The 13,903-nt window shown below is 39.6% G+C and overlaps 1 protein-coding gene across 11 annotated transcripts in view; it reads right to left on the bottom strand.

Annotated features, from left to right (window-relative positions):
* Rh50 (Rhesus blood group-associated glycoprotein Rh50) overlaps positions 1 to 13,903 on the bottom strand; it is a 415,396-nt gene that overhangs the window by 102,059 nt on the left and 299,434 nt on the right. For all 11 annotated transcript variants that reach the window (XM_083092852.1, XM_083092847.1, XM_083092854.1 and 8 more), the window contains one exon: positions 2,798 to 3,016. In XM_083092852.1, the coding sequence (XP_082948978.1) occupies positions 2,798 to 3,016 (219 nt within the window). The remainder of the gene's footprint in view (positions 1 to 2,797; positions 3,017 to 13,903) is intronic.

The raw sequence follows: 13,903 nt of genomic DNA, 5'->3' as shown, positions 1-13,903 counted from the left end.
ATCCTGCTCAATTTCTGCCATCAATCTGCCGTCAGTTATATCAGCAGGCTCTACTCGATATCTGCCGAGAATTTGATATCAAATTTCATTGCGCAAATCCTGCTCGGTTTCTGCAACCAATCTGATATCAAACTGTGTTGCGCAGATCTTGCTCGATTTCTGCCATCAATCTGCTATGATAATTTTAAACAAATCCTGTTCAGTTTCTGCTATCAAATTATGTCAGCAGGTTTTGTAACATTTCTGCTGACATTCTGTTATCATTATTTGATATAACAAATTTTTTATACAATCTGCAATCTTACTGTCGACAAAAATTTGTAGCAGAAATTGACAAAATCTGTTTGAACAGACTTTGCTGACTGGGTATATATACAGGGTGCGCCAAAAGTCTGGATACACCTAAATATCTCACAAACGGTGCATTTTAGAAAAGAATGTTTCAGGCAAAAGTTGTTTGGTTTCGAGGGGGCCATAAGACGGTACCATTGGTTTGACCTTGAAGAGTCATTTGAAGGTCACGTGAAGGTCACTTCAATTTTTTTAAATGGAACACCCTATATATTTTTACACACTCTTGTAGCTTATCTCAAGAGTTTTCCAAAACACTATAATTAAGTACCTTTTCGTTAAGTACTTTTTGAGTTATGAGACTTGAAATAATTTCTTAATTTTACATAAACCGTAAAATATCTTGTAAAATATTTATTTTTCGATTATCTTACCTTAATATTTTTACGTACAAAATAATGAAAGGAATCAATTGGTGTAAAGAAAATACATAGTTGTTTTGAAGAAAAAATATGTAATTTGCAATTAACAATTCCATATTTTTTCTTAAAAACAACTATGTGTTTTCTTTACACCAATTGATTCCTCTCATTATTTTCTACATAAAAGTATTAAGATAAGATAATCGAAAAATGAATATTTTACAAGATATTTTACGGTTTATGTAAAATTAAGAAATTATTTCAAGCCTCATAACTCAAAAAGTACTTAACAAAAAGGTACTTAATTATAGTGTTTTGGAAAGCTCTCGAGATAAGCTACAAGAGTGTGCAAAAATATATAGGGTGTTCCATTTAAAAAAATTGAAGTGACCTTCAAATGACTCTTCAAGGTCAAACCAATGGTACCACCTTATGTCCCCCTTGAAACCATACAACTTTTGCCTGAAACATTTTTTTCTAAATTGCACCGTTTGTGAGATATTTAGGTGTATCCAGACTTTTGGCGCACCCTGTATATATATATATATATATATATATATATATATATCTTCCAGAAATCTTTTGCATTCTATTTTCTATATGCCTTATTCCTTCGCGTATCCTTTATCTTAATTTATAAGATAAAAGTTAAATTTATAAGATTAAAAGTTATAAGTCATGCACAGGGATGCAATAAACTATTCTAAATCAACCGTGCCACGTCTCTATCTCACTACGAATCAAAATTAGGGTAAAAATATACATTTTTATATACCTTCTGTCACCTTTTGAAATAAAAAATGGTACGTCCAATATGGTAGTTAGAATCATAATAAAAAGGCATAAAATTTAGAAAAATTTATTAAAATGTGTGACAACTGTATTGGATATTTCTTTACAATACTTTTTTGGGAAACCGAACCTGACATATGTCAATCTTTTCAAATTTCAAGATGATGGATCTACCATATTGATATCTATGTAAATTTTCTTTAACGTAAATTTTTTTATAACTTCATACTTATATATCTTAGCGAAAAAAAATCGTGCGGCGGTAATCGGAAGTGGATTTCAAAGGTGAAAGTGAGTACTATACGATGCCATTGGCAGAAATATCTGAAAAAATTTGATTTCCCCACAATAAATTCATGAAATTGGCCAAAATAGATTTTTGGGCCATTCAACTACAAATTACTCAAAAATCTGACGTGCTGGGGAAATTCTGCGGTCAGATTTGTTTTCAGCGTCACAAAATCTATGAGATTCTACTCTGTTTTTTGTAACTGAACCTTGCAGGCCTGTGTAATTATATTTGAAATTCGGCAGATAATCTTTTAATCTATTACAGCGTTTTTGTTTTCTATCTAGATTTCAATCAAATTATGTCAAACTCTTTGACATAATCTCAAAATGCATATCTTTATTATCTAATGTGCAATATTCCAAAAATTTATTTTAATTTTCTTATTTTTAAATTTTTATTTTCTTCACTCTAATTTTTTCTTGCATATTCGCTTATTAGTTGCTCATGTGTTTTCAAATTTTCTTACTTTTGTTTTTTGCTCTATTCTTCCGATATTTTCAATACGAAATAGCAATAATAAGACCTCGTTTTGTAAAAATTTGCAAATTTATATAGAGTTATACAATTATAGATATTATTTTATATATCAAAAACACAAGATAATGTGAAATAAATTCCTTTTTGCGCAAAAAGTTGTAAACACATATGAAATCATATAATTATAAATAGATCTCATTGAAAGCAAAAGCAACAATCGTAGATCGAAAAGTTGTGAATTCATGTATAATCTACGCTTTTTTAACATGTAAATATCTCATAAACTATACCAAATATCGTCGATCAAGACAAGCAAATATTAATCAATATTCCTCACCTCTACAATATATACTTATCAAAATCAAGATCATGAGAGATGCATTAGTTACTGTAAATAATTATTTATTTCTGTAACGTGCGTGTTTCTGCAATTGAAAATAAAATATCTTGTTTTGTTTATGAGATTAGACATCAAAAATAATTAGATAATTTCTTAATAATTATCACTGATCGTTTAGCATACCTGCAGCTGTACCGATGGCTACACCGCCAGCCAAAGTTGAATTTTGCACATGCACCATGTTGAATTTGTTGTCTTTAGAAACCAATGCGGATACGCCGAATGTGATTACGCAGCTAGCAGATATCGAAAGCAGAGTATTTATTATGGCTCGCTGTTGATCATCCCCTGTCAAGTCTGCACTGTTAAATGATGGCCAGAACAGCCATAAGAACACCGTGCCTGAAAAATAGTGATTGATTATTTATTATTAATCCTAATAGCTCAATAGCGTTTATCTTATAAAGTCTAATACAGTCTAAAAAAAGTCATCTAAAAAATATATGTTATGTATATAAGAAGTATTTTTTAGCGTCTGTAAAATAAACAAGAGAATTTAAAAAGTAAAAAAATTATTAAATATTTAAAAAATTAATCGTTTAATAAAATATCAAATTAATATGTAACTTGTGTTTATCGTATATCAATTTATATAATCAATATTAACTATAAATGATTTATAAAGTTTATACAACTTAAAAATATATTTCAACGTAAAATATATTTTATAAGTGACAAAATTTCAAATTTAAATTCAACAAAATCGCTTTAAGATTAAAATATAAAAATTTGGCACACTTCACACAAGTTATGTTAAAATATATATCTTTGTAAATCTGCAAATTATTTTAATGATTCTAATAATTCGCCAATATCGATAGTATCTTATATGATAGTATCTTAAATGATAAATTATAATATTTCAATAATTCCGTAAGAAAAACGTTCCAGCAAACTTTTTACCAAACCAATATATAGTTATTTAGTATATAATTAAAACTAATATATATTTTTATATATATTTAATATTTAATACGTATAAAATAATTTAATTACTTATATAAATATTTTCTCCCCCCGAATGGATCTCCACCTTGGTGTGGTGGAGAGGCTTACGGTCGCATCTGGGCCCATCCGTTCAGGGGTGGAGCCGGGTGCGACCAACGAAGAGGGACCTCCCAAGCCAAAGTGTTAATAAAACCGTGCCGACGGCTGCGTGGCGCAGGGGATGCTGCGTCTCGAACGGTTCCCCCAGATACCGGGCGACCTCCGGGGTATTTAGCCAAGCCCCAGCCATTCGCGGCTCTGGTTGGGTGATATCGCGCATCCGCGGTTCTCGTGGGACGAATATGGATTTGACAAAATTACCAAACAAAACGACAAAAGACACCATTATGGACAAAGTCCTCCAGGGCGTGACTTCCTTAGGGAGCGAACGACCGGAGGAATTCAACTCGGGGGTATCTAAAACCCGAGTCAGATACAGCGGAGCAGCAAGGAGACGCTACAAGAAACAGCTTCAGAAGGAGGGAGGGGCTACCAAAGCCCAAATCCCTCCCGCTGAAGCTGATTCTAGTCCTGGGCCCAGTAGCGGTGGGGCCCCGACTGTGGCGCTTAAACGCGCCTGGCCGGGGAATAACACCCCTAGCCCCATCGATACTCGCCAGGGCAAACGACCCAAGATCAATGATCAAGCGTCTTATGCCCAAGCGATCAAAGGGCTTGTCAAACTAGCCCTCATTTTGGAGGGCTTCCCTGACAAGAAGCTAGGAACCGCGGATTGTGGATTGATCAGGAAAATGATTAGAGGGCGTATCCTCGATTTACCCGAGGGTACAAAAGCCCCCATATTCTCCGGCTCCTGGGAGAGAGACGGAGCCTTTGTTTTTGTGTGCGACGACGAGCAATCAGGGGACTGGCTAAAAAGCCTATCCTCCGATCTGAAGGTGGGAGGAAACTCCCTACGTGTAGTGCCGGTCGATGAGCTGCCTAGGCGCCATAGAGTGGTGGTACACGTGGAGGAGCCAGACTTGTCTGCTGAGGAAGCCTTGAGGCAGATAAAACGCAGGACTGGCGACCGGAGATTGGATCGTCACCAGGGGGAGCGTGAGTAGTGATGCCACGAGCACCCACTTCGCCTGGCTGATTGGGGATCAATCTGGACGCCCTGAAGTCCTGCAATTTCAGGCCCAGCTGCAGTATCGGACGGGCATCCGTTAGGCTGCTCGATAGGGAGTGCGGCAGGAAGCCTGAATCCGTGGAGGGGACACCAGAGGGGACACCAGAGGGGACTACCTAAATATGACGGTCTCCACGGTACTCATCACCCAAATTAACTTGCATCACAGTAAAGGTGCCTCGGCTATTCTTGCCAGGAGCACCGCTGCGATGCACACACACCTTGCCATTATCCAGGAACCTTGGCTCCTTAATAATGCTATCAAAGGTTTGGGCGGCTGTGGAACTATTTTCAGAGCCTGTTCGAACCGCAAACTAAGGACATGCATTGCAGCAAAAGGCCTTAATATCACTTTTCTGTCCCAGCTCAGCAGCGAAGATCTAACTGTCGTGCAGACGAGTATCAACCTGTAGGAGGGATGACAATGGACTTATTCATAGAGTCAACCTACATGCCCTATGATTCCTGCGATCTTCCACTTCAGGACAATGTTAAGAACCTGGTTGCCCATGCTGAGGAGGCAGGATTCGAACTCCTCCTGGATTGTGACGCTAACTCCCACCATGTCGGTTGGGAGAGCTTAAACATCAACCCGAGAGAAGAGAGTCTACAGGACTTCATCTTGGACAAGGGACTTATCATCCTCGACAGAGGTACGAAACCTATCTTCATGGGTGCTAGAAGACAGGAGATAATCGATATTACTATTTGTACTAAGGGCGTGTCTGAACTGATAGGAAACTGGAGGGTCTTAGATGAACCTTCAGGATCTGACCACAAGCAGATACGTCTCACCCTCCGCCAACAACCCACGATCTCGTGGAAGCGGAATCCTAAGAAAACGGATTGGGATGGCTTCAGGTTAGATCTGAAAAACAGACTAACTACCGTTCCGACCAGATTCCATACCAGGGATAACCTGGAAACTGCGGCGGCTTGTTTAAGCAACGCTATCTCGGATGCCTTTGAGGCAAACTGCCCCCTGAAACTTATACGGTCTCAGACCAAAGTCCCCTGGTGAAATAAAGAGCTATCAGAGCTCAGATCCGAGACCAGGAGGCTCTTTAACAAGACAAGAAACTCTTGCTTGTCTTTGCACTGGGAAGCCTTTAGGAACGCAGGTATAGCAAGGAAATAGTTAGAAGTAAACGTAGCAGTTGTACAGAGTTCTGCGAAAGCGTCGAGAGTGCTCCAGAAGCCTCCAGGCTAAACAGAATACTCCGTTCCGACAATCACACCCAGTTGGGATGCCTTAAACGCCCCGACATAGGCTATACAGTCAACCTCACTGAATCTATCAAACATCTTATGGAAACCCACTTCCCAGGTTTTCGAACTGTCGACAATCATTCTACCGCTCGCACTAGACCTAGGGACGCTTCCGAACCCAGGGATTGTTCGTTAGTGGCGAAGATAGTCCATCCCAAGGGTCTTGAATGGGCCGTCAAAACCTTCAAACTTTATAAATCACTCGGACCAGACGGGATCTATCCCGCCTGTTTACAAGAAGGATTGAGCCTTTTGATAGGCTCCTAGTTAAAGTGCTTAGGGCTAGCCCTTAGACACGTACCCCTTGTCTGGAGTGGCACCAGAGTCTCTTTTATACTTAAACCAGGCAGAAACGGTCATGTCTTGGCCAAAGACTTCAGTCTTACCTCCTTTGTTTTGAAGACACTGGAGAGACTGATAGACAATTATATTAGGACATATTCCCTCACTACCCGACCGCTGGCCTTTTCTCAGTACGCTTATAGGGCGGACAAATCCACGGATACTGCCCTTCACAACCTTGTGAGCAAAATTGAGACACAGCTAGCGACAGGAGGGTACGCTTTAGGACCATTTTTGGATATCGAGGGGGCATTCGATACCACCTCAGCGATCAAAGAAGCCATGCACAGGCATGACATTCCCGAAACTCTGATCGATTGGACACAAAGTATCGGACAGAACTGACTGTTGATTATGGAGACAAAACTCTGAATGGTCTCCCGGCCAGAGGGTGCCCACAGGGCGGCGTTCTCTCTCCGCTCCTGTGATGCCTTGTGGTGGACGAACTCTTGGTCAAATTGCAAGAAGCGGGCCTCTTTGTCTGTGGCTACGCGGATAACGTGGCCGCAATTATAAGAGGCAGCTTTCTCTCAACCCTTAAGGAGCTTATGGATAAAGTACTTAAGATTATTCAAAACTGATGTCAAGCAAAAGGTCTCACAGTTAACCCGTCTAAGACTGAGGCTATGATCTTCACTGGAAAATACAAGCCCGAACCCGTAGGGCCTCTGAGGCTCTGGGGCAAAAAGCTACCATACATTCCTTCAGTAAAATACTTGGGGGTTCACCTCGACCCCAAATTAAACTGGAAATTTCATCTTGAAGACAAACGTAAAAAATTTTACACCTCCATGTGGGCATGCAGAAGGGCTGTAGGTAGAACGTGGGGCATTAAACCCAGAGTTGCCCTCTGGATCTACAAAGCCATTTTATTACCCCGCCTCACATATGCTGCGGTGGTCTGGTGGCCCAGGGTGGAAAAGGTGGGGGCTAGGAACCTACTCAAAATCCTTCAAGATTGTTACCTCAGGGCGGCGATGGGGGCCATGAGAACCGTTCCTAAGGAAGCGCTTCAGATTGCACTCTGTCTTCCGCCCTTGGATCGCTTTATCATCAGCACAGCCAAACCTTCCCCCTACAGATTAAAGTGTCAGGGCGAGTGGAGGGGTCGCCATCTTGATCATACCAAGCTAACGTTATTCCATGAACACCCATTCACTCTGCTGTAGGATAGAATACCTAAGAAATCCCAGGTCTTTAAGTTCTTCAAAAACCAGATACCTTCTAGGGAAGATTGGAGTAAACCAGAATGAATCTGCCGACCAAATTGGGACATCTGGTACACGGATGGCTCGGGGGCAGACAGATTTGGAGCTAGAGTCTACGGCTCAAGGACTAATCATAGGGAATCCTTTCCCCCTGGGGAGCTGGCCACGGTACTTCAAGCCAAGGTTCTAGCCATCCTTGAGTGTGCAAACACTTTAACTTCAGTTAGTTCAGCCACTAACAGAAACATACTCATCTGCTCCGACAGTTGAGCAGCTATCAACGCTTTAGTTAAGACCACCACTGAGTCCTCGGTGGTTTGGGATTGTATGCTAGCGCTCAACAAACTAGGCGAATCCACTAAGATCACCTTAGCCTGGGTTCCCGGTCATCAGGGAATCCATGACAGTGAGGTGGCGGATGGCCTGGCAAAGCTAGGCACCCTCGAGGCCAGACAAGTGGTTGTCGTCCCCTTTACCATGGGTAAAAGACTTACCAGAGTCCTTGTGAAAATGGGAACATCTGGTTTCGTGGGGTCAAGTTCAGAGCTGTCGCCAAGCCAAACTCCTACTGAACCAACCCCTCTCTAAAAGGACGGACGAACTTCTAACCATGAGCAGAAAGAAGCTCAATGTTTCCATTGGTCTACTCACGGGCCACGTGGCCCTCAGGGTCCACTTAATTAATTTCGGCCTAGCCGAGCGGAAAGACTGCCGCCTGTGGCGAGGATAAAGAAGACTGTATTCACATTCTGTGCTATTGCCCTGCTCTTGTTCTTAGGAGATATACAGGGTGATTCTAAATAACTTTATGTTTTTGCAAAAACATAATCTTGACCGAATTCTAAGACGATTTTTCCTTTGGCAAAATTTCGTGCAAAGCACAGTTTTTGAATTATTAAGAGAAATATTTCACTTATTACAGGTCGGATACAAGAGGCAGGCAAGGGCGGCGCAACTGACCGTCAGACGCGGGCGCTCACGCGGAGCGCCTTCGGTGATCAGCTGGTCGCTATACTATGCACGGACATACATGCGAATACATACATTCTCTTTCTCTCTTCTCTCTCTCTCTCTCTCTCTCTCATTCGCTTATTTACCCGTGTTTTTTTTCTTTTTTTTTTTTACGAGGGGAAAATGCATTTTATGCATACTCACCGGTCGGTCCGGTGAGTTATGTGGGACTCGAGTACCAAGTCTAATTACCAACTCGATACTCCCTACCCACTAAAAACCCCTCTCTTTTTACGAATTTCCTCTGGGACACTATCTGACTTCCCAAGATCTGTTTTGACACAACGCCAAAGAATAATTATTGTTACCTTGTTCGATGACTTCTGCTAATTATTGCTGTAGTTTCTTGAGAAATAAATATTCCGATAGATCGCACTTTCACTCAAATTTAACGTAGATATCACACGTTACAAAAGACAGAGACATCCACACTAAATAATTAATCGAAAGTTTTTCTTTTTATAAACTGTACTCTTTTGTAAACTTCAACGTAACCACATTTATTCACTCACTCGATAAAACGAGAATTTACTAAACTATCACTATCTCTATCATTAATCACTATCAATCACTGCCGAATAATCACCGTTAGCAACTAAAAATCCCTCGATGAAAGAAATACACGCGGACACACACGTTATTACACGACGCGACGACGCAACAACGCGACAACGCGACGATGTTTATTCGGCGGTAGCAAACAGCTGTAGTTATGTTAGGTTACGGTAGGTTAAGGTACTAACAGCGCTGCCGAACGTAATCATGTGTTTGACCGAAGAACGCGGCCAACATACAATGTTAAATGTTTAATATTGTATCGCGTTGGCCGCGTTCTTCGGTCAAACACATGATTACGTTCGGCAGCACTGTTAGTACCTTAACCTACCGTAATCTAACATAACTACAGCTGTTTGCTACCGCCGAATAAACATCGTCGCGTTGTCGCGTTGTTGCGTCGTCGCGTCGTGTAATAACGTGTGTGTCCGCGTGTATTTCTTTCATCGAGGGATTTTTAGTTGCTAACGGTGATTATTCGGCAGTGATTGATAGTGATTAATGATAGAGATAGTGATAGTTTAGTAAATTCTCGTTTTATCGAGTGAGTGAATAAATGTGGTTACGTTGAAGTTTACAAAAGAGTACAGTTTATAAAAAGAAAAACTTTCGATTAATTATTTAGTGTGGATGTCTCTGTCTTTTGTAACGTGTGATATCTACGTTAAATTTGAGTGAAAGTGCGATCTATCGGAATATTTATTTCTCAAGAAACTACAGCAATAATTAGCAGAAGTCATCGAACAAGGTAACAATAATTATTCTTTGGCGTTGTGTCAAAACAGATCTTGGGAAGTCAGATAGTGTCCCAGAGGAAATTCGTAAAAAGAGAGGGGTTTTTAGTGGGTAGGGAGTACCGAGTTGGTAATTAGACTTGGTACTCGAGTCCCACATAACTCACCGGACCGACCGGTGAGTATGCATAAAATGCATTTTCCCCTCGTAAAAAAAAAAAGAAAAAAAACACGGGTAAGTGAGCGAATGAGAGAGATTGATTGATTGATTGATTGACCTTTATTAGCTTTCTCAGCTATTTGTAGTATACAATTTTAAATTACATTAAATAACATTAAATAATATATATTCCTTTAACATTCGCTTAAATGGTTCGATCCTATCACAATGTTTCATTTCGGCTGGTAAATCATTATATAATTTCACTCCTTCATAAAACATACTCTTTTGCGCACTTCTTGTTCTGTGAAATTGTATTGCAATATCTCCGGCCTGTCGCGTTTGTCTTTCACTTACATTTCCTACTATTTCTAGTCTATTTCGTAGCTGTTCTGTCAGCAAATTCCTTACAATTTTAAAAATAAATAAACATACATTATAATATAGCCTCTGTCTTACGGACATGAACTGCAACGCTTGCAGCATATGTTCCACTTTGGTATACCTATCACACTGTAATATAACCCTCATTGCCCGATTTTGCGCTACTTGCAATTTATCCAGCTGTGTTTCTCCCATATCCATTAACAACGTTGCACAATATTCGAAGTGAGGTGCGATGATTGCCTTATATACAATACATCTAGTATATGCCGATATACAATTTCCTATTCTATTTAAAAAACTCGTCTTCTTTCCTATCTTTTTTAACATATAGTCACAATGATCTTTAAATCGAAGTTTATCATCAATATTTATTCCTAGGTATTTCATTATCTCTACTCGTTCTATCTCAGTTCCGTCCAAGCATTTCAATACAATATTTCCTTTCAGTTCCTTTCTTACACTCCTAACTATCATATATTTCGTTTTTCCTGCATTCATTTTCAATTTATTCCTATTCATCCATTTTTCTACCATATTAAATGCCATATTCATTTCTGACTCTAACTGCTCACTACTTTCACCAACTACATATATTAATGTATCATCCGCAAACATTTTTATACTACATCCTTCAGGGCAAATTTTAATTATATCATTAATATATACAATAAACAACAAGGATCCTAGTACAGATCCTTGCGGCACTCCATATTCAGTGGCAATTAATTTAGACCATTTATCGTTAAAACGAACCTGCTGCGTTCTATTATTTAAGTATGATTTTAACCATTCTAAAACCATCCCTTTAATTCCATATTGATATAATTTTTCTATTAATCTTTCTCTATCTATTGTTTCGAAAGCTCGTTTAAGATCCATAAATATTACTCCAACCATTTTTCCTTCGCTAACTATTAATTTCCATTCGTCAACAACAGTTTGCATTGCCGTTTCACACGAATACTGTTTTCTAAAACCTGATTGATGTTCTGTTATAATACTATTAAATTCCAGATACATTTCAATTTGCTTCTTTACTACTAATTCTAACACTTTCTCATATATTGGTAGCATATTAATAGGTCTATATTCACTTGCTTTTTTAGCTTTTTCTATTTTTGGAATCGGTATTATCGTTGATGTTTTCCAACTCTCTGGACAGCAACCTTCCCTCAAAGAATTATTTATTACTTCAACAAACTCTTCTTTTATTACATTAAACGTTGACTTTAATACATCGCTAATTATTCCTTCTTCCGTCCCTTTCTTTTTTGGTAATCTCATAACAATTTCCTCTAAATCCTCTACATTAATCATCTCAAAGTTTTCTACAATTCCTGTATTGTCAATAGTATAAACAATTCTTCTACCCGTGTCTCTAGATTTATCAATATTTATAGATTTCACTATGTTACTAATACTTTGTACGTAATATATGTTGAATTTATCAGCTATATTACATCCGTTAATGTCGTCTATTATCTCAAAATCTATATTATCTATATCTTTTGTACCCCTTGATTCACCTCTAATTAATTCTTTCAAAGTTTTCCACATTTTCGTAGGGTTTTCTTTATTACTATCTATCATATCTTCATAGTATTCCTTCTTCTTTTCCCTGATTAATTTAACTACAGCATTTCTTTCAGTTTTAAACTGCAACCAATTCTGTTCCATATTGTCGTACACTGCCTTATTATACGCTTCATCCCTTTTATTTGCTGCTTCTCTTATATCATCTGAAAACCATTGTTTCCCTTCCCAAACTTTTGGAATTCTAAACTTTTTCTTAGGTGCTATAACGTCCAGTGCCTCTACTATGCTATCAACAAATTTTTTCGCTCTCCTATTTACTTTCAAATCTTGACCTTCCCCCATTCTGTTTTCCACTAGACTACTAAATTCATCTATACTAAATTTATTATAGTCTCTGGCATTAAATTCTCTATACTTACTTTTAATTTTATTTAAATATAACACGATTTTTAGCCACGCATGATCTGTTATTTTAGGTTCATGAATTACCTGTAATTGCATTTTATTATTAGCAAAAAGTAGATCAATAATTGTTTGACTATCCTTAGTGACTCTCGTCGGTTTATTAACATACTGTTTCATACCTAAACTCAACATTAGGTTTTGCAATTTCTTTGTATAGAACGAGTCTACCATAAAGTCTATATTAAAATCTCCTAATACCATACACTCTCCCTTTGTTGTTAGTTCCTCTACAGTATCCTCTAAAAATCTAACAAAATCAGCGAGCAGAGAGAGAGAGAGAGAGAGAGAGAGAGAGAGAGAAAAGAGAAAGAGAATGTATGTATTCGCATGTATGTCCGTGCATAGTATAGCGACCAGCTGATCGCCGAAGGCGCTCCGCGTGAGTGCCCGCGTCTGACAGTCAGTTGTGCCGCTCTTGCCTGCCTCTTGTATCCGACCCGTAATAAGTGAAATATTTCACCTAATAATTCAAAAACTATGCTTTGTACGAAATTTTGCCAAAGGAAAAATGGTCTTAGAATTCGGTCAAGATTATGTTTTTGCAAAAACATAAAGTTATTTAGAATCACCCTGTATACTCTGGGATAGACAGGATGGCGAGGAGGTGGGAGGAGGTACTATCCCCTCCTCCTCCTCACAAAGTCAAATGCTCGGCACTGAGAGAGGAGAGGGAGCGTTTAACGCTCCCTCAAGCCCAATTTAGGGCGGAGCTAGAGAATAAGGGGGGGACTGAGACCCCCCCCAGGAACGCATGGGGTCGTCTGCGGACCGCCCCAGTGCGAGTCCCTCTGGACCCAGTCACCGAGGGCTGGGGCCCGAGGTGACCAAGCGGGTTCACGAGGAAGGGGAGCGGACGGCGTGGCCCTGTCCGCTCACAGTTAGGAAGGAGGGGGAGGGCAATGCCCTCCCCTGGGAAGGAGATCCGGCGGTTAGTCCAAGACCGCCGGGTCATATGCGCGGAGGGGATCCACAGCCGGGGATGCCGATGTATTGCATCCGCCAGTTCCGGGTTCCCGCCTGCTCCTCCAGACGCGCGGAAGGCCACTCCTGAGGTTTTAGCGGGTAACCCGGCGGACCGACACTTGGTACGGCCGGGAGTCCCACATAAGCCTCGACCCTCCTCCGGGGGCGAAGGTATGCATAAAGCATTTCCTTAGGGTTACAAAAAAAAAAAAAAAAGATACTCTGGGATCATAACGTTTTCTAAACCCGAATTACAAAACGTGAGAGTGGGCAATCTGTACAACCTTCTTGCAAGGGCAAAGTTGGATCGTCACTTATAACCTCAGACAACCACGGGGTTACAGAAGAACTTTTAGATCTAAATGACATTACCCACTAAACATGAAATATATATGCAATGTTTCAAAATGCTTCATATAGATTTCAAATGAGACGTTTCATGTCTATGTTTATAATATAATTCATAAGTGTCACAACTAA

The sequence above is a fragment of the Camponotus vicinus genome, unplaced genomic scaffold, assembly GCF_025532165.1.
Source record: "Camponotus vicinus isolate PSW18456_S1 unplaced genomic scaffold, iyCamVici1.0 SCAF_3, whole genome shotgun sequence".
Lineage (NCBI taxonomy): Eukaryota > Metazoa > Arthropoda > Insecta > Hymenoptera > Formicidae > Camponotus > Camponotus vicinus.
The sequence above is the reverse complement of the archived record's forward strand: the minus strand, read 5'-3'. Positions and strand labels throughout refer to the sequence as shown.